This window comes from Branchiostoma floridae, chromosome 11 (assembly GCF_000003815.2).
Source record: "Branchiostoma floridae strain S238N-H82 chromosome 11, Bfl_VNyyK, whole genome shotgun sequence".
Taxonomy (NCBI): domain Eukaryota; kingdom Metazoa; phylum Chordata; class Leptocardii; order Amphioxiformes; family Branchiostomatidae; genus Branchiostoma; species Branchiostoma floridae.
In genome coordinates, this window is record NC_049989.1 from 2,175,364 (window position 1) to 2,197,185 (window position 21,822).

General features: G+C 41.7%; 1 protein-coding gene and 1 long non-coding RNA gene across 2 annotated transcripts in view; one reads left to right on the forward strand and one right to left on the reverse strand.

The window, feature by feature from the left end:
* LOC118425603 overlaps positions 1 to 21,822 on the reverse strand; it is an 88,892-nt gene that overhangs the window by 65,294 nt on the left and 1,776 nt on the right. The gene's annotated exons all lie outside the window — the stretch shown is intronic.
* LOC118425600 (T-box transcription factor TBX5-like) overlaps positions 1 to 21,822 on the forward strand; it is a 30,426-nt gene that overhangs the window by 5,434 nt on the left and 3,170 nt on the right. Inside the window, exons 3-7 of the mRNA XM_035834550.1 lie at positions 1,997 to 2,091; positions 11,610 to 11,705; positions 12,411 to 12,582; positions 13,032 to 13,184; positions 21,117 to 21,208. Coding sequence (XP_035690443.1) covers positions 1,997 to 2,091; positions 11,610 to 11,705; positions 12,411 to 12,582; positions 13,032 to 13,184; positions 21,117 to 21,208 — 608 coding nt within the window. The remainder of the gene's footprint in view (positions 1 to 1,996; positions 2,092 to 11,609; positions 11,706 to 12,410; positions 12,583 to 13,031; positions 13,185 to 21,116; positions 21,209 to 21,822) is intronic.

Consider the following 21,822-nt stretch of genomic DNA (forward strand, 5'->3'; position numbering starts at 1 on the left):
TCAGCTTTTCTACGACTACCTGACGTCTAGCCTTACTTAAGACGCCTGGTGCACAGCATAGACAACAAGTTAGCCTCTTGCCTCAGGGGACCGTTCGACCTAAAAGTGACCCTTATGTGAACTCTCCTTAAATCTCCTAAGACGATCTCATCTTGAGAACGACAATGTTACAAAGTCACTGAGAAACTTCCCAACTTCGCAAAACATGCAAACGAGCGGGGGACCAAAAGTAGCTACCACAAGTGACCTCCATAGAGTTCTAAGGCTTTCGACATAGCCTACTATCAAACATAATATAACATTGTTGTGTGCTACGGCAGATCCAGGACAATACCAAACCTAACAATTTTTCCATAATCTTTTTTTTATAATCTTTCACACTATGAGTGAAATAAGTATAAATTTTGTACATATTAGGCTAAAAGACTACAAAGGTTGGGTGATCGCAAGAGAACGTTAGTAGGGAGGTAAAATTCAGTGTTGAGACACAAGTCTTTGACATGTCTGTTGTATTGTGCAGGGCCAGATCCCTGGAATTCCAGGATATGCCGAATTTACAACTGAGGCCCGAAACGGCCAGATAGCGTACACATGCCCAGTGTCCGGCGGGCACTTGTTGTTCCGCTCAAGTCATATTTCCATAATGCTCAAAATTGGCTGATTTTGTTGTAAGTTTACATAGATATCAACTTTGGTGATAATACCCTTGTCACATTTGGCGAAAATCGATCGGACGACGATTCTGCGGCAATCGCCCGAGCCTCGCTTATGATAAAAACTTTATTGCACAACAATTGTACAAAGTATGGCTTATATGTGACAGGGACGGTTTTCAGGTGAAAAATACGCGCAGCCCTCTGTCGATCTTAAATATCAGATCTTCCATCGATACGCCCGAAGATCGTGGATAATGTGACAGGGGTATTAGCAACAGTTATACTTCAGTACTCATGTATGACTACAAAGTCTTATATTCTCTAGAATGCAATAGTTTATTAACGACATTCTTTTTGATAACCTTACATGTTGCACAGTTGCAAAATTCTAATTCTTATCAAACTTAAGTCATAATCGTAATTTTTCTTCATTTTATGTACTAGTAGGTTGTAGATAGAAGCGAACCGTTTGCGAAGTTTAGTTCTTAAAACACTTTGTCATTCAATCATTCTTTCTATCAAATCCTTGCCTCAGTTTCAGAAAGTTTCTCAAGGGTGATGAACAGAAAGACGCCGAATTTAGTTCCTAACACTCTAAACCACACTTAGACCCAATACTAACACGGGCAAATCAGACAAACTCGATCCAACATCCTAACCCTAACCAAATATCTGGCTAAGTTGACCAGGTCCAGGGTGTTGGGTCGAGTTGACAAGAACCTGACAGGGTCGAGTTTGTAAAGGACCGAGTCTCTCAACTAAAGACCGGAGTTTTTGTCGTATATAATTCCCCCAGGGAAGGGACGCGTGGGCAAAGATAAACACAGTAAGCATACAGTTCACTAATGGGCGATATCAGCACAGCCTCGCAGGTTATCAGTTCTGTTAGCAAAACAGGGGCCCAAACACACACGCCATAAAATAGATAATCATAACGAAGGAATTTGATTGCAGAGAATTTGGTCTGCTTTCAGGATATTTGTGTTTAGTGTTGCCTCTCCCTTGAGATGTTCTTTTTTAGAACGCATGGTCTACATTGTGTGCACAAATGCAAGAGCTTAACAGTAAATATTATGCAGTGTTTGTAAATATCATGATATGTCCAAATTAAAAAGTTTGTCAAATATCATGTTTTTGACTTGTCCGTATTAACAAACGTTTGATTACCAGAGAGTTACTATGTGTCGATACGCCTAAACAATACGACTTTTTATGTGAACAAAACTTACTTTTTATAAAGTTCTTGTCATCTCCAAGAATGTACATTGGAGCATTCTTACTTATGGTTATGATATCATGGCTTTCTTACAATTGCCTACTGACATTTTCTTTTTCTTAAGGGTTTGGAAGACGTGAAGGTGGAATTACAAGACGCAGGTCTGTGGCAGAGATTTCACAAGGCTGGAACAGAAATGATCATAACGAAGGCTGGGAGGTACGTACAATCATTTCTTCTTCACATCGCACCTAGGTCAAGTACATTCAAAATCAACTGTAAACAACGGTCATTTTTTGGGACTTTTCTCTTTGTATGTGCTGAAAGAAGAGATAGCAACAACTCTTACCCGTAGTCTAAAGGGTGGTCACTATTATAAAACTACAAAAGGGTTGCTTCTTTGAGCGAAAAGCTACAGTTAGTTGGCGCGACGTCGGCTTAGAAAGTTTCCGTCCATTGCGCCAAGGGCGCCCCACAAATCAGGGCCCGGTCACTTTCGTCCTAGCTTTTCGGCAACAAATTTAGACAATTTTTGGAACAGTCTTGACTGTGTTGTATAAACTTGTGACGAAGAAAGTTGCCGTGGGTCCTATCAACTGCTAGTTCTCTATAAACGACTTATTGAAAATCTTACGTAAAAAAATCTTACAACAGAAGAGGTTGTCTGTAACAGAGAAGACAGAAGCTATGTACAGTATTTCAGTTTCTTTGTGCCGGAGAAATTCCCCTATCTCTTTTTGACAAGCACAATGAACAATGGACCACGGCTTAACGTCTCATCCTAGTGACTGCAATCCTTCCCGGTAGCGTGCACGTCGGGATTCGAACTCACGACTCCTTGGTCCAGAAGCAGGGCCGCTAACCACTGAACTACCCAGGCGGCCGTCTAGTTTTCTCTCCACTTCCCTCGTGCCCAGATGTCGAGCCAAACCAAGATCGATTTCACAAAGAGTGAAAGAGAAAGCTGATAGGTAATTTAAACATGTTATCGATGTTGTTTCTGGCGGAGTTAATAACTATCGCCCGTATTAACAACGTGGGAATTGGTCGCCAATGGACCGGTACTACACAAACTTGCCGATCGATGCACCACCGCGCTGCAAGTTGGCGCATTAAAATGCATGGAGGAACAGTCCGGAGTGGATTTATCTCGATTCCGTCTTGCTTCTAGCTAATCATGCGGTGATAGAGTATAATTGGTTACCCCAACTTTCAGCGTAGACGCTCACAGACCCAGCTGAGGTCCACGGTCCGTGCTATCGGGCCGAATCGGAGACACGGGGTCTGTTTGACACGGCGAAAAGTTCTTCAACAGACAAAGAGATAAGCTTTCTTTTTGATTGAATAAAAAATAAGAAAGAACGTACGACGGAAAAGTCATACCTTGACATTTTTGTCTTTAACCTTGTTTCCAAAATTAATGAAGGTTTTTTCTTTTTATGTAAAAAGGTGGAAACTAGACGAGCGTCGGGTACATAGACTTGTGCCTTTACTGCTGACTATTTCAACGAAGAGATAGCAGAAACTAGTTGTATAAAACGTAAACACAGTTCAATATATACATATATACACAGGGCAGTACTAAGAAGAGCCACCAACTATCGTAGTTGAAATCCCTGTTTCGCTTGTGAGTTTTGTGTGGACGTTAGTCGGCGTACATCTTCCCTGTACAAGCTCAACCGTGTTGTTTACACTTTTACAGAAACAGATCAAATTTTATCAATTGGAAAGAAAAGCAGGCCCGTGTGATGTCATTACTCTGTTTGAACCTCTCTCTTTCTTCCTCATTTTGTTATCTGCAAGCACAGACCACCCGGTAAAGTGAGACTGAAAAACTACTTCATTTCGGCTCCTCTTTACATATACTAATCAAATGCACACTACGTAATATCTTATCAATACAGGAGCAAACTATAAAAGATTTTGTAAATTTTGGCACAATTCTATCAAAACTGAATACCACCTTGTCATGGAATGCTCTAGATATGATTTCTTATGCAACAAGTTATTCACAGTTGTACAGATTTAATGTTCCAAGATATGCCATGTAGATCTGTATGTAGCTAATGGCTGTGACAACTCTCACAATGCAAGAATAGACAAATATAAAAGATTGATTTGTTATTAGAAATTTACTGAAACCCACGCTTGATTGAAACAATCTATTGCGGATTTACTCATGTTAGCCTTTATTGTTTTAACAAAACGTACTTAAAAGTAAGTAGAATTGTAAGGTCTATTCTACATTACTATTTTGTAGTTGACTTTGCAAAAATCAGTGTACTTTTCACGCGTCAATAAACTTCTTTCTTTTATCAAAAATCCAAATGTACAACTGTCATATTTTTCTAACATTGTTATTTCTACCTACTCAAAAGACATAAAACAAAATAAGTGGACAAGACAATGTATCAAAATACTTAAGGCGGGTAATTTGCATTCACGCCACTACATGTACAACATGAGGAAATTGTATAAAACAATCAACCTTCTGCACAATAATAGATACAAAAACAGTTAAGCGCAAGACCACACTCCCCATAGGATAAGGAGACTAGATAGCCAAAAACGATGTGTTGCCATTTTGTGATATCGGGTGAAGTGTAGTACCACGCAAAATTAAAAGTTAGCGTTGTCAAGTAAGGCATTTAACCTAACAGTGTGTTCCAGAACTTCAGACAGCTTCCAGAAGAGGTCTAACCGTTTGTATTAAACTATATTTCTACTTAAATCACAAAACCCAATCTATTCATTAGTCACTGTCTCCAAAGAAGAAGTCAACCCTCACACTAATGTACGCAGAGGCATCAGAAAGATATATAGTGTAGACGTTTTGGACCCTTTTTTAGGTTATCGTACCTGTGTAACCCTTGGCAATTAGCCCTCGGGTATGAGTTCACAAACAAAGTTAAAGTTGTTTATTTGAAAGATGTTCATAAAATGGTTTGGCGGGAGAAAACATCCCAAAGCAAACCCCATTAGTGGTTAGTAACATAGACACAAATCAGTCGTAGCCAGGGCATTGACTTAGCTCAATCAGTGCTTATAGAGATATAAAGAAAAGTTCTTCACTACTATGGTTGAATGTGACAAATGTAGCAAGCTAGTCAAAACATTTTCTTATGGCCTTAAAAGAACAGACACACTGCAACGTGCCAAGGATTGGAATAACGGATTATGTTATTTTTCATTCAAATTCGTTAAAATTGGCTGGTTGCGCTGCTTTTCAAGTCATTTTTAGAGGATCGTTGCTCTTAACTCACGTAAATTATGATAAGATAGATTTTGATAATGTATCAATTTTTATGGCTGGAATATAAAAGTCTGTGCTCGTGCAACGTATAGCTTCATCTTGTGGTGCGACAATTGTAAGTCCAACCTCTCCCCTCACCCGTCCCTTTGTTCATTAAAGAGTTCAAACTTGGGCCATCCGATCAGCTTGTTTCGTTTAGAACCGTCGTGGGAACGCATCGAAGTTTATCAGCCGCAAAGAAACGCAGGTCCCCGAGTGCCTCTGCCGGCCTGACCACTTGCCGCCCTCCTCTAATGTTATAATTCAAACAGACAGACCGTTTTTTCTTCAATCTCCTTATTTTCGGTATACATGTATAAGGGTTCACGGGAAATACTTGAGCAATTTGAATGGGAAGTATGAAAGAAACGCAGGTCCCCGTGTGCCTCAGTTGACAGTTGGTCTGACCACTTGCCGCTCTCATCTGAGGTTATAATTCAAACAGACAGACCGTTTTTTCTCGATCTCATTCATTTTGTATACATGTATATAGGGCACATCGATGAAGGTTAGACATCCAGGTAATAAGATACGCCAAAAAGCAGTTACTCAAGCAACTGGATATGATTTTGGACACGGTCAGACATTTCAACTAGCATCCACTAGTTTTCGTCAATGACACCGAAGAGATTTTGTTGGAGAGGGTTCTTATATCCTAGCTGTGAATTGATATGTAAAAGAGACCTTAAAAATTTAGTTGAAGAACTTGTTTATCCTAACTTTGAATTAGTATGCAAAAAGGAAAGGAAGATAGATTTTCAATAGTCCAAAAGTTACAAAGGTAAGACAAATTAAGACTATTGTATGTTGATTAAAATGAGCTACTCAGCTCCTGTTGTTTGAACCATGTACATAGGGTTCACGGGAAATACTTGAGCAATTTGAATGGGAAGTATCAAACGTTTCCCACGAGATGGGATCTGCTAGGGCCCGGCAGGGTGGTCTAGAACCAGGCCTTTTCCATGGGGCGGATATTTTCTATGTGGTTAGACGCCTCGAGGCGCCTGGACGCCAGTCTTCACCGCAGGCGTATAGTTCGGGATAATTTGATATAGCTTGAGATAAAAGCATGTTTCAACGATACTGGCGTTGGAATAACCATAGTTTTGCAAGGTAACAGTAACTCAAGCAACTGCATAAATGTTGGAAAATACAACTGACGGAAGGTAGTGGGTGCTACCAGAAAGGCCTGATCGTTTCAAAAGTCTATCTTGTTGCTTGAGTAACTTTTAACTTGTGTACCTTATTGCCTGGATGTGTAACCTTGATAGACGAATTTAGGGTTAATGTCTGATAAATCGTTGAATGTGATATGCTTGTAACTAGAACCGCCTTGTGTGTGGTGTGTTGTTACACCACGGCTCTACCAGAGCCATACGTCGCTGAAAATAGTAGAAATTTACCGACTAGACTGAATGAAATGCAAGTTTTCAACTTAGTAAGAAATGTGTCCCTTCCCGCGGCGGATTGACTCTAAAAAGCCACTGATTAATGATTAAGCAACAGTCAGTTTCCAACAGTTTCGTATGCATGTTCATCTTCGTTTTCTCGTAGAAAGGTAGACGACAGTATGAAAACTTCACCGTGCCTCCTACAAGTTTGTCAACAGCTTTGTTCGGCGATTGTTGATGTGGCCTTAAAGCGCTATTATTCTGATAGAAAACAGGTCGTGCTTTTTCCTAAGATACAACAGGTAGCTACATGGACGTCTTGCGGCTTATCATCTCTATACGTTAGTTGAGGGCAAAAAACACACAAAAAGTTCCAGTTAGTCGGTGGCAAAAAAGAACAGACTGTGTCCAACAGCAATAACAAAGTGAATATTCGAACAAGATTAATTTTGACGATCCCTCGTGTAGTGCGTATGTGGAAATTGCTTTCTTCCCAGCCTACTGACCCATTTACAAAGTATTTTAACAGTTGATGAATCTATTTTGGAGCAGCTCAGAAACTAATGCAAATATTGCATTCGAATTCGGAAATGTTGGCACGAGGTAGAAAATATTCAGAACGTGAAGAAGGGTTAAGGATTTGAACCTGTTTAAAACAGTTACTTACAAGTACAAAAATATGAAAAAAATGTTAGAAAAGAAAACAACAGGCACCCACGCGGTTAGGTGGAATCGACTCTATGTGTATCACAAAGTCCAGGTTTTGAACTTTTTAGGAAGTAAATGTCCTGTGCCCACGAAGATTGTTTTCGTTGCTGGGTTTTCTGTGTGGGTGGTGTATACATGTACATACAGATAATAAAGTCTTGTGACTTGAAAACAACATGGGCAAGTGATACCAAGAGTGTAGAATATTGACGTTTTTGACGCACTTTTGATCAAAAACAGGAAACGGTTACAACTTTAGTGACGCACGGTTTTACAGTACCGAGATTACACCAGAAGTTATTGGCGTCCGTCCGCAAAATCCATTTCTTGGAAATGTTGCTTAATCAGCAGAGTTCAAGATACCAAAACCTAGAGAACTTGTGGTGACCTTGTGGGTTACCTAACAAGAGATAGAAGAGCTTTATTTATTAAACAAAAAGTACAGTTATTTTCGTACTGTCAACTGCAACATACAAAATAAATTTTAGAATTCTACGTACTTTTTTATTTATTTATTTATTTCATCTTGAAACAGATGGGTAGCCCCTACAACAGTGCATAGTTGATTTCCAAGGGGGCCCACCAAACATACATGTAAATAACAGATACAGGACAGAACGTGGTAACAATCAGTCAAACTTTGAACACCCAGGGACAACATACAGTACAGAAAACATAAAACCGGTGCGTCAAAACATAATCAGTGTCCATACTCAAGTCGAAAACGTTCCAAGGTCAAAATCAATATAAAATACTGTACCGTATGTACTAAGTGATATGTCCTAATATGAGCACAACACCAAGGGTCAATTGTGATTTTGTTTTTTAATAACAATATTTCATATATTTACTTATTTTCTCATTGCGAGCATGGTCAAATCTAAAGATAATCGAGAGCAAGAACTTGAGACCGCTGTTCTTAGTCAAGATTTCTGTCTAGTCTACTTCAAAGAACGTATAGAGAAAATAGGATTAAAAAAAAGAAAACTGTATGTTTGTGAAAGTTTTCAAATGTAACAAAAATGTATAACCAAATCTACGTATGGCATCGAATCTCTCGAAATCTGTTGCATGCAAACATAGAAATGAGAACAACTTATTACGTAGGACATCATATCTAGAGCATTCCATGACAAGGGGATATTTGTTGAAATAGTCTCTTAAAATTACTGATGCGTTTTTCATAACGTTGAGTACTTCTATATCCGACTACTACTGTATCTGCGCGATTCAACCTCTGCTTGGAGAGTAAACGTTGAGTACCACACAAGGAACAAAACAATTTTCTCCAAAACTGTACCAGTTGTCAAAGTAGTAGTGAAAGCCTGAACGTTGTTTCCTGGCTTCTTTAATTCCGTGCACAACTTACCACAGGCCCGGCTATCAGAGTCGGCTAACGGCACACATCCCTGGTGATGGCACTTCGCGCCTCTACACCCGCGCAGCGCGGTAGACAAGACCACAGAAAAATAACCTGTGACCAAAAGCGCCGAGCTGTGGGATGAAGTGTGTATGGCCGAGCGTCGAGTCGGGCTCCACATGTATCTATAGACGCCATATCAGGCCAGATATCCACAGTACTGCACGCTTCTACACCCCGTATTCACACCACAGAAGAGAAATCATAGCCTAGCACGGATGTTGGTGAAGTGTCATCTTATCCTATAGAACAGTACTCTCATAGTAAAGATTCGGATTTGACTGTTTTTGACGTGCTTTTAGGCGTTTTAGTTGGGCTTTTATTTTGTACCGTTTTCTTTATATTTGGCAGCGAGACATAAAGAACACAGTACAAAATAAAAAGGTTGATAAAAACGCCTAAAACACGTCAAAAACAGCCTGGGTAGAACCTTTGCATGGAGAGTAGTTTTTAGCATTAGACGCGTAGTCCAACGATTGGCAATTTTACCTCTGGACCAAAGGTTGGGAGTTCGAATCCCGGCTGTTGTCGGTTTCCCGATATTCCAACTACTGGAAAATTCTCAAGACGGCACGTTAAGCTGTGGTCCACTGTTCATAGTTCTTGTCGAAAAGAGCTACTTAGGAGAATTTCCCCGGTACAATGAAGCTGTAAATACTGTACCTAGCGTCTGTCTTCTCTGTCACAGTAGTTCTTCCGTGAGCTAAACTGGATCAAGATCACTTTCACTAGTGAAAGTGAGTCTCCAAGGATGTGATTCTCTAATATAAGATAGTTCAATGGAAAGAGACGCACCATAACTGAAACTGGCTTTTTATCTAGTCTACTATAAATTACAATGAACGTGTAGACAGAAAAAGGCGGAAAAAAGAAATAAGATTTTACTTAGAGAACGTACATACAGGGTGCAAAAACAATAACAATGGACCATGATTACATTTTAATTATCTGTTAATGTTCGTATGTTACTGTTACTGTGAACTTTTAAAAACATTTCCCAGGGTTTCCCCTACCTTAAGAATCTTCCAACTGCATTTCTACTGCGAATATAGCCCATGAATCTCGGACACGGTGAGAGTTTTCGAAACGGCTGTGTCACTGCACAGTGTTGCGGTTGATCGTTTACAACCTCAGAGGAATATACAAATAACTTGGAAAACCTCTTGAAGGCAACCGGGCAAAATCAAAGTTTGTCGCTACAAAATCGTCTCAGAAAAAAAAACCCAGAGAGGATACATCAACTTTCAAATTTGCGTACTTTTGTGACTCATGCAATCGTAGGTTCAAACACGAATTTTTACAATGCTTTTTACAATGTAAATATAAAGTCTAATCAAGATAATTGGCAAACAGTACAGACCCTTCTAATCCGTGTGTCGGGACCTGAACAAGATATCCCTATATATTCTGATTGTCAGTATGCTGTACTAGCAAGGATTTTAAATAACCTCCTACTGGTACTGGACTCTACCAGGCCATCCTACAGTATAAATATTGGAGTTCGACTTTTTGGCCAAGAAAGTCAGTCTGCGTGAAGGTACTATTGGCAAATTTTCTCCCTATGGTGATCGGCAAATTAGTTTCCCTATAGCCAGCCTAGAGAGTAGAGACTAACGTTGTATCAAGGCGCGTGTGTGAGACAAGTCGTACCTCAATGGCAGGGGCCTCACCGAGGCTGAAGCGTCCTTTCCCGCGGACTTGTATCAAGATTTCGCGGCTCGACCACTTCCCTGCCATTGTCGGACGGTTCAAGTCCAACATACAACACAAGGATTACTCCAGTCTGCAAGGCTCCATCCGGCCAAGTCCTTGATCCGGCAAAGCGAAAACCACGAATCTTGTGGCTGCCTATCACCAGGGTTTACCTTGTATTCCCTCAGACTAAAGAGTCGACTAGTACTCACTAACTGTAAGAGGTCATTTGTGAGAGACGAAGCGCAAAGACCCCGTCGCTGCCTCCCGACTTGGGATAGAACAGACGGCTGGACGTGGTTGATACAGCGCGGCGCCTGTCTGCTCCACACAGCCGCAGTTTCTACAGGACTTTGCCTCCCTCCCTGACACCGCCGCATAAATAACGAACGCTTCCCCAAACTTTTCTTCTTCAGAGACAGACGCTTCCTTCGTTCACTGTACACTGGACACGGTCTTTCATGCGCCATGCATTCGGTTTTGTTCTGAAGTACCAAAGTTCTGAAAAGGAAACTTCCTACTTCTCCAAGCAGAGGTTCGACTTTGGCTGTTTTTAACGTTTTTTTTGGGCTTTTTAGTCGGGCTTTTTATTTTGCCAGCTGGCCGACAAAAAGAAAATTTGCCGAAATAAAAAGTCCGACAATACGAGAATCGAACCTTTCCATCCAGAAGGGGAAAACAACAGAAATATCTCGACTATTTTTCCTGCCAATGTCTGCTTGTATATCAACTCTTTGTATTTTTGGTATGATGCTGTCTATATGTACTACTTCTTTGTCTATGGTGCTCTTTCTCACGAGCGCATACTAGCATTTTGCGCACTTAAATGTCCTTATATAGGTTGCTGTATGTTCGAACGTATTGGACAGAAATAAAGGCTTTGAACATTGACTTCTGCAAAAAAAGCAAAAAGGCTACAGTATCACTCACTACCTAATCAATACCTAAATGTTGGTCTCGAGCTAACGTTCAAAGATATGCCTGCATTCTTGGAACAGAAGTTAGGCTTCGGTTGGTTTGACGCCTTTTTGTCAGGTTTTCTTTTTGTCAGTTTGGCTGGCGGACTAACAAAAAAAAGTAGAAAGCCCAACGAAATCACCTAAAAAGTTGTCTAAAATCAAACGTAGCCTAACCTATTCTCTGAGAGTAATGCCTGTGCAATGTATCCTTTGCTGCTTCGCAAAGTAATCGCTATCGCAAGTAACCAAACATATTTCGTCCCGTGTTTCACCAGGCGCATGTTCCCATCCATTAAAGTGAAAGTAACCGGCCTCCAGCCCAAGACAAAGTACATCTTCGTGATGGACATCGTAGCCGTGGACTCCCACCGGTACAACTTTTTTTTTATAATTCTTTCATTCTTAGATCTTCCTATGGTCCCAAGCCATGGACTTTATTCTTCTTTATTCACAATGTTACAGATATGTTGCAGAGAATGAAGAAACACCTCTTAGCGTACACTCGTGCTCAAAAAGTGAAGTTATTGTTCCGACATACTTGCCGTACCTGTATTTTGAAATGGTGTGTTTTCCAATAATTATCAACAAGTTTATATACTGAAATTTGACAATGTTGTAGAGCTTATTACCAATGACGTCATGTACGTCTAATAATACAGAAGTGCCATAATTGATATAATACAATTTTATTTAAACTTGTGCCCATAAAGGCTTTACACTTTTACACTTGTAAAAAGTCTTCAACGTAGTCGACAGAGTCACATGACAGGCATCTGTCAGTATCTGTGATGCCTTGTTTATACAACTTAACCCTTGTGGGATACACATCATGCAATACCTTCCATTGCAAAGAGCGTATTCTAGGTTATTTTGTGATGCAGAATAAGGATTTCCATATTGTCTTCCAAGGAACAGTTTGAAAGTCAAATTGCTTTATCCCAAAATCGTTTGCCATATGGGCACGACTGCTTTCTGGGAGATCAAAATATTCTTTAAAATTGTGTTGTTCTGCAAGTAAACCTCTTTTCCAAGCAATTTAATCGTTGGTACTTCACTTTTACGCTCGTAAAAAACAGGTACAAGTTCAACGAGTCGAAGTGGTCCGTGGCGGGGAAGGCTGAGCCCGCCATGCCGGGGAGGGTGTTCGTGCACCCCGACTCGCCGGCTACAGGCACGCACTGGATGAAACAAGTGGTGTGTTTCCAGAAGCTCAAGCTCACCAACAACTACATGGACACGTTCGGACATGTAAGTAGAGATACTTTTGGTGTGCATCAGGGGGTGTCCCTGTAGCTCAACTGGTAGCAGCATCACAGTTTTGCTCTTGGTTCTAATTGAAATTGCAAATTACAAAATGATCATCTAGAAAACTTTGCTGTCTCCGATAGTCTTCTTCTAGATCAAAGGCGTTTATGAAAAATCAGCTGAATTGTTCAAATCCGATATTCATGATATACATTCCGATGTCATACTTCAGCGCTGACTTGCAGTCATCGAATATCAACATTTTTGCCTCCAAAGAAGTCAAACCCCAAAAGCTACGACAGCATTCCACAGTGGTTCTTGTACAATATTGTTTTCTTAATACTGTTACGTGTTGTAATTAGCTCTTGTTTAAGAACTTCCAACTAATCATTCTTATTAATCTTAAGTATTCACTAAGTCATTTCACAAATGTTCGTTTCCTCCGTGTTCAGATTATGCTGAACTCCATGCACAAGTACCAGCCGCGGCTGCACATCGTCCAGGCCAGCGAGAACAACAAGTTTGAACTGAAGAAGACGTGTTTCAGAACCTTCATCTTTCCTGAGACAGAGTTTATGGCGGTCACGTCTTACCAGAACCACCAGGTGAGCTTCTTAAGATGTCGAAATCTTAACTCACTTAGTTAGTTAGTTGAAGTGAGTTAAATTCCTGTACCAGGTGATGCCTGGGGCGGTGCCCATCTCCGTTATAGCCCTTGTGCCACACAACTTTACGCAATCATGTGAACAGGGAGCTAGCCCACTACCTGCTCTTTCTCAAATGCTGATTGCTGGGTAGAGAAAGCATTATGTATCATATGCCTCCATAGCAGGCTCTTCATGCCCTTTTCCGTCTTTTTATTAGCATAATACACTTTTGCTGGCCATTTCTTTTTGTACTGGGTCGCTTGTACTGCCTGCCCGTAGACCAGCAAAAATGAGCCCCCCCAAAAGACGAAAAAGGTCTGCTGTGGAGGGTAATCATGTGAATTGTTTAAGTCTTTGGTATGACCCAACTCACGACCTACTGAGGGTAAGACAATTTCTCCACTGACTTGGCCATTGCACTAGTGATAAAGCCTAATTGTGGTAGTGACAGAAGTGAATATTTGGGGAAACCTGAAGCGGCCGGCCCACTTCCGTACAGACAGTGCGGGCGTCGGGTCAGGCGGGGAGAAAGGGTAGTTTCTACCAGATAAAGGCCTGGTAGAGACTACCCTAGAGCCGAGGAGATGGGCTGTATAGGCCCTGGAAACAGTCTTGGCATCCAGACTAGGTCTCAGCTTGCCTAACCGTACGAAGTTTGCCAGCACCTTCCCCGTGCATGACCGGACAACTTGACAAAAAAGTCGCTCTTAATTTTCAAACTCATAGAATAACCTTTAATATCCTGGATTTTCTTGAGGTCACGTTGGTCCTAGAGCCGAGGAGGTAGGCTATCAAGCCAGGGAAACAGTCTGACATCCAGGCTAATTTCAGCTTGCTAACCGTACGAAGTTTTCCAGCACCTTACCCGTGCATGACCCGGCTACCCCGCGCGCTCATGGGTCACGCCGTCAGCTCGGTTATCAGCGGCTCCGGGTTTGTTTGGCATTTGCCGACATCGGAGAGGGGTCTGCACAATAAATCATGGGACAATTGGACTGACAGTTCGCGAGGTCCGTACCCGTATCCCAATTTCTTAATGACACGGAAAACGGATGAAGAGAAACTGTTCCAAGTCAATGTTTTCTCGAGTATACTGCAATGAACGTGTAGAGAAAAAAGATTGAAAAGGGAAAATTGTATGTGGAATTTGTTAAATGTAAAATGATATAATCAAATCTACGTATGGCATCGAATCTCTTGAAAGCTGGTGTATTCAAGCTAAGAAATGTGAATAACTCCATGCACAGTCCTAGCATAAGATATATTTATAGTCGAAATCGGTATGACGTTGTCTTCAGACATCGGAGAGGGGTCTGCACAATAAGTCATGGGACAATTGGACTGACAGCTCTCGAGGCTCGTACCCATATCCCAATTTCTTAATGACATGGAAAAGCATGAGGAGAAACTGTAAACAATTTGGAAAATTTCACAAAAAGGGAAAGATGTTGTTGAAATATTCATTTTATTACGATAGCCAACTGTATAAGTTGAATTTGAACTTGTACCATATCCCGACACGGACAACGGATGAAGAGAAACTGTAAGCAAATTAGAAAAGTTCACGATAAGTTAGACCTCGTGAGAACTGCTGTTGAAATATTTCATTTTATTGCGAACGCCAGTTATATCAACTTGAACTTGAACTTGTACCAAGGCATAAATATTATTGAAATTGGACTCCATAGTTATGACAGGAGTAAAAACACAAGGCAAAGATGATATGGCAGGTGTGAGGGATTTAAATAGTGAGGTATGTTAAGACAAATCCTGGTTAAGTCGGGTCGCGCAGTTGATCGTACAAGATTGAGATGTCTGTGATTTTTCTCTGGATAACTTTCGAGCAACGCGTGGTGTTTCGGGGAGGAGAAAAATCTGCCTACTTGTTAAATCCCCATTATGTAAGAGTTTGTCACTAAAATTGGAAATATTCTCGAGAACACAAGCCTTCATTTGAATAAAATGTATAACTTCTTTTCAGTATATTTCAGTGTTTTGTATTTCTGGTGTTTGTTAACTGTGCAAGCAAAGGTCCGCCGAGTTTCTGAAACTATCACAAAACACTAGACGGAAAACAACAATATACTGTACACTGGTAGGTCAATGAAAAAATATATATGAATCTTCTAACATCGCCCGAGTGACAAGAAGCAAACAGTTCAAAAGGAATCCGCTAGGGGCTCAAAATCGAATAAATTCCTCCACCAAAAAATCTCGCAAATCCGTACATGGATTCTTAGATTGTACTGTCAGCTTATCTGCCAACCAATCAGCAATAAAGAAAACCCTAGTAAAGATATAAATAACGCCTGCGATGGAGTAGGTTAGTCTCCAAGCAGACGTGTCAGGTGGATGACAAAAGAGAACAATTTGGCCAAATAGAGACAAATAAGTTGTCATCAGATTTCAGTCTTTTGCAGTCTATCTGGCCGGTCAGTTCATTCCTAGGCCAACTAACTCCTGCTAGACTTTTATTCCTAAGTACCCAGTACAAAATCGAAGGTTACACACATCCGTTTAACTTTTAGGTCGCAGTGAGAACTCAGCGCGATCGCCGTCTCACATGTCCAGAGGAGGAAATGGGGCCTAACAAGACGGGAGTGTCCTGACCCAGCTTTGTCGGGACGGCCCGTCTCATAGTCTCCAAGCAGACATGTCAGCTGGATGACAAAAGAGATGAATTTGGCCAAATAGGGACAAATAAGTTACCATGGGATGTCTTTTGCAGTCCATCCGGCCGGTCAGTTCACTCCTACTAGACTTTTATTCCTAACTTGAGTAGGTAACAAGACGGGAGTGTCATGACCTAGCTTTGTCGGGACGGCCCGTCTGCGATGTCTCACACCGCGTGACTGGGTCGCAAATGGTTTCACCTGTTTTCGTCCGGGGCAGAGTAAAGCCTCGTTTTTAATGATCCGGGTTGAGTGACGCAGAGCGAGAAACTTGCAGATGTACAGCCTACCCCGTGAGTGGCAGACCCAGAAAGTCTGTGAAACGCCACTGCCCCACTTCCCACGGCTCATCTACTCCAAGACGTCTTGGGAACCGTCTTGAGATTTCTTGCCAAGGGTTCCGCCTTCCCCGTATCATAACTATTCATTAGGCTGCTGGCTTACCAGTACCAGGGAGCTGACACTAGTCTCAGATGTTTCTGGTTTGGGAAAAGCGGAGAGAACGCGCCAGAGCACGGGGGTAATGGTTTCTTATCTGTCACCTACGGTAAATACAGGCCGGGCTGCAAACTCCAGACTGCCCCGTATCGTGGAGAGAGAGTTGATAAACTCTGGGAGGCTCACCTTCCCTCGTGAGTCAGCTTGGGTGTGCCACTTGCGGTGTCTTCTCTTGAGGTGGTATCTCACTGCCCTTGGGACACCGGTGCGGCACTGAGAGATTCGAAAGATTACTCAACGAACTTCAGAGATAAAGAACGAATTTCGTCACGTTTTGTGTTTTTTTAATGTGTTCTACGTTATACTTTTACGTAATACACGATATCTAAATTATAAAAAAAATGGGCACAAAAATAACACAACAGTGCCGCAGTGAACGAACCCCGCAGTGCCGCACCGGTGCCCCAAGTGCAGTGAGATGCCACCTTTAGGCCTCTCTTTCCTAGCCTCATTCGCAAACTTCGAGCGGGTCTGGCTTTTTATTTAATGGGGGTGGGGGGCGAAGCTCATTTTCACAGCAAAGTGCTTTTCTATGCAAACTCCTTTTCTCAAGAACCTTAGCCAACTTTGAAACTAGCGAACCAGTCCTCCCCCCTCCATAAAATTAATGGCGCACGAAGTCTGCAAAGAAGATTATTCTTTTCCACCAGACGGCGATCCCTGAGCAATCGTACAGCGACTGAAATTGGATTTGTCTGACCCCTTCTTTCATTCTTGCAATATGACGCAAGATTTTAAGTTATTATCTTAAACAAAACAAAACATTTAAAGCGCAAAATAATTGGTTCTTTATCTATGAAATTCATTGCGCGAGCTGTCTAATATGATCTAATATTTGGGCGCTCAGTGGGCACACAGACTTTGGTGGAAAAGGAGATGAAAGAAAGGGACTCAACACGACAGGTTCATTTTTCTATGGTTGCTACTGTTGCCAGTCGAATCTACCCCCACCCCCACCCCACACACAACTTACTCATGTCCACAGAAAAGCTAGCGGAGGAGGCTACAGTATCTCCAGGATGAAGCCCATGTTTTGACTCATCGGATTAAAAGCAGAACACAAACGCGCCTTGGGATTTACGGCGATTCCGAGAGAACGGATAGGCTATCTAGGGAATCTGCTCTTCCTTCCGTCCCTCAAACACTTGCCATAAATATTGATAATTTTGACACATGCATAACTTATGACTAAACGACTTTCCCACACTTCAGAGGGTCGCATTTCTCGGTCGTAATCTAAACTGACATTCCTTTTTTCAAGCTCATATTTCCTGTTTCCCCTCTCTGCTAGCAGATTTGTGCACAATAGGTTCTCGCCGTTGTAGTATACAGTAAATGCAGAAATGTTCGCAGTTTTCGCGTTACCAATTCACCGCGAACTTAAAACCACCGCGAACTTAAAACCACAGCAAACAGTCCTTTTTCCGCTACCGCGAAATTTTTTCCGCGAACTTAAAAGCAATTACAGTAGTCTCTACCAGATTCTGGCCTGGTCGAAAATAGTAATAGGGGACATTGGCCAAGTTACGAATGAAAGCCTAGTAGGTTTAGTAGCCTAGTTTATCGGCCAAGGAGTGAACTGACCGGCCGACGACTGGTTGAATTCCCAAGGCAACTTATTTGTCTCTATCTGGCCAAATTCTTCTCTTTTGTCATCCAGCTGACACGTCTGCTCGGAGACTAGTTGTAGAACCGTTTTGCTACACCGTGTCACAGACAGGTCAACAATAAGCAGGCGTCTCTATTCTTGGAAAGGGCCGGGGTAGGGCAGACTCAAGAACATCATCTATTGACAGACAAGAGGTTCAGTTTGGTAGGGTTTATTTATACCTCCATGAGTGTTTATGCATGCATGGGAAGGTTTATTGTAAATTTATACCCCCGGGGGTCGGGTACAAAGTAGACATGATGAAGTATTTAGATATACACTTGCGCACAAACGCACAAACGAACATGCACACATAAACATAAACGCATACAAACTCAACACTCAAGGACAGACAGACAAACACACAGAAACAGATGAGTTATCATGTACACACACACACACACACACACACACACTCAAAGACAGAAACCAGCGAAAACTATTAAAGAACAAACGCAAGTCACCTCTAAAAGTAACAACACAAACCCTAGCTGGTGTTTCTTGGTTGGAATCCATGTACACACAAACATAAAAGCACACACACGCAAAGACAGACACATTTAAAGACAGTCATACACTCTCAAAGACAGACACCGACGAAAACTAGGACCAATGCAAGGTACTGCTAACAACATAAACCCTACATATCCAAGGCGACCACAGGTTTATATCATTTCTCACACACGTCCGTCTCTTTTCCCACAAGGGAAAGCTGCCAGGCAGAATACCCGTAAATCTCAAACATTCCCACAGTGTCAAAGTCGAGGAGAGAGGGCACAATCTGGTGACCTGGGATCGGCAAGGTCATGTTAGTGTACACGATAGATTTGGGTGTGGTGATGACTAAGGGGGTGCGGGTGGGCGCGGTAGACTCAAGAAAAATGATTCATGAACATGTACTACGCTTCGGTGAAATTGTGGAACAAATACAACACTTAGATAATGTTACAGTGGGCATTTTCACAAAGCGATACATAAAACGGGATATGAAAAGCGAAAGTTCTACTGTACTGCAGTACCAAAACAAATCGCAAAATCTAATCATTTCGAAGTCTCGCCAAGACCTACCCATCCACAAGATATCAGGACAATCCACACACGCACACAGACAGACACACACATCTGAAAACACAACCTTCTTAGCGAAGAAAATAGATAAAGTCACAGGGGAAGAGGAAACTCGCAACTTCTACAAGAGATATCATCATGGTACCTGATCAAGGCAATTGATCAAGTCGTACCCTTTCTGGACGTTTCGAAATACTGAACTAAACAGTCAACGACTGTTGTCAAACTTCCGGATATATCATCAAAAGAGAATATCCCACGCGTGAAAAATAAATAGAAATGATGCATCTATATCTAGACAGATATATTGCATGGGGACAAGTGATACGTACGCTTCAACACCACTGAACTTACATCTGTGACAGATATTGTACTTCGCCAACTGAGATGAACTTTCAGGCAGCCAGCGTTGATAAGCCATCCCTTTCAGATCGATGTTATCTAACTTCCCATCGCCGCAGCATCTCCAACGTGACAACACCGTCCAGGAAATGAGGACCTGTCCCAGCGTTCTGCCCGAGGTGGCAATGACAGGGGACGGTAATAAGACAGGTCGCCCCGCGCCGCCTGTCAGGCGGAAGTCAGGTCGCGGGGACGGGCTCCCTGCTGACCCCCTCCCGTCAATCTTATCTCTCTGTCTCGGAGATGTTTAGTATCTCACAAGGACGGAGTCAAGATCTCAGAGAAGTTGCGGGGGAGGAGGGTGATAGAAGTAAGATATCCCTTGTCTCCACACGCTGGCTATTAGGAGAAAAATTCCAGGAAGATTTTTTCACCATAGGGGAACATTGCCCGCAGTTACCCATTTAGTTTTACCTCAGATACTCATGACTGGCAATCAGCCTCTCGATTTTTTTTGTCTCAGGATTGTCAAAGGATCTCACGTCATCTCATGTATCTCAGTCTACCTATTTAGCCATTGGAGTACCGCAGAAGATTTGACAACCAGTTCTCTCTCGCGTTCTCGGTTTTCTACCTTATGTTTCACTTAGTGTCACGCATATGTCTGTCCATTCTCTGATAATCATCCTCCCATCTTTTTCGTCGCCTACCACTCTTGCTTCCTTCCTTCCTGGACGGTTCCTTGCATGGTAGTTTTGGCTAGTGCCGATGACCGTGACACGTGGCCCTACCATAGTCTCTACCAGACTCCGGCTAGGATCGCGTGCTGTTCCCTGGCCGGTTATATTCCTCTGGCCGGCTTACTTCTCTATTTGTTCCATTTCTACGATTTTTCCAGCAATCCGGAGTCTGGTAGAGACTAGCCCTACCACTCCCAGTTATCTTTTCTTTAGTTTTGAAAAGAATTAGATGCTGGTGATATATCTTATCCATTTCCATCTACGATCTATCTCCTGTGAAACGAACTAGAAATTGGCTCTGTCACCATTGACATTGGCCTTGAGTAGCACAGACCAAGGTCTGTCCTTTTCCATTGCAGCTATATATTACATGTATCTCCTCAGTTGATCTGCTGCTTCCCTCCACTTCCTTTGCCTGACTTTATCTTTTAAGAAATCAGCTGATGTCATTGTGCAAAATTCTGGGTACTGAACACAGTGTGACACTTAATCATTACTACGTCTAATGATTCATGTTGACACCCCCTCCAGTTACTACATCGAAGAATCATGTTAGTCCTTATTGTTATAATAATTAGGATGTTAAGCTTTATTCTATACATTTATAAAGTGCAATAAAGTTCTTCTTCTAAATCTATGTACCGCAATGAATGCACTTTTACGTTTTCTGGATACATTAATGTCTATTTTTTCGATATCGCCATATCAGTTTGAATACTTGCATAGTGGCATTTTGATATTGGTATAATCTGCTTTGTTTGCTTTGTATTTACGCTTTGTCCTTTCTTTAAGTCCTGACATAAATATAAGCCAATGACTTCAACATATTGCAATTTCAATAAATATTGCAATAAAAAAAATGACAAGCAAAACGCGTATAACTTTTGATAAGGAAAACATTCTGTTCTTCCTTTCTCTTCAGATTACACAGTTGAAGATAGAACACAACCCGTTTGCGAAGGGTTTCCGGGGCGGAGACGACACAGAGTTCAGCCGGTCAGCACGGAAAAGCATGTGAGTTTTCTACATCTTCATTACCTTTGCCATGAAGGTTATGTTCTGGGTTCCATTTGCTCGCTTGTGTGTTTGTGTGTTTCTCTGAAAAACGAGGCCGAGGGTCAATTTAAATAGTGGCCATCCTAGAGATTTTCTAAGGTACTGCAGCGGTTTTGATAAGAAAACACCAAATTTAAGGAATACAGAACCATTGGAACTGAAATAGACACTGTGAAAAAAAAAACGTTTGAAGAGGAGTATCACACAGACTTGAGTCAGCAGACTGACCAACAGATGACCTCTGCGCTTTGTTCAAGGACGATTCTAATTGAGTGTTATGAACATTTATGCCGTCATGGGCCATTTAGGATCCTCAATACCGAATCAGTCTGGACCTAACTACCTTTATATTGTCCTGAACACAGTTTTTCTCTTGTTCTTCCTTTTATTCACAGAAGCTTTATGTTTATGTTCTGAAGAAAATACAACACCCTGTCACAATTCAAAATTGTAACAGAAAGAGTAACTGCTTTTAGACTAGGCTGGAACGGCATTCCGGGCAAACAAAGGGTTTGCTGTAATTCTTCAACTTTGGTGGTAATTCTTCAACTGAAAGCCTCTCCCATCAAGTT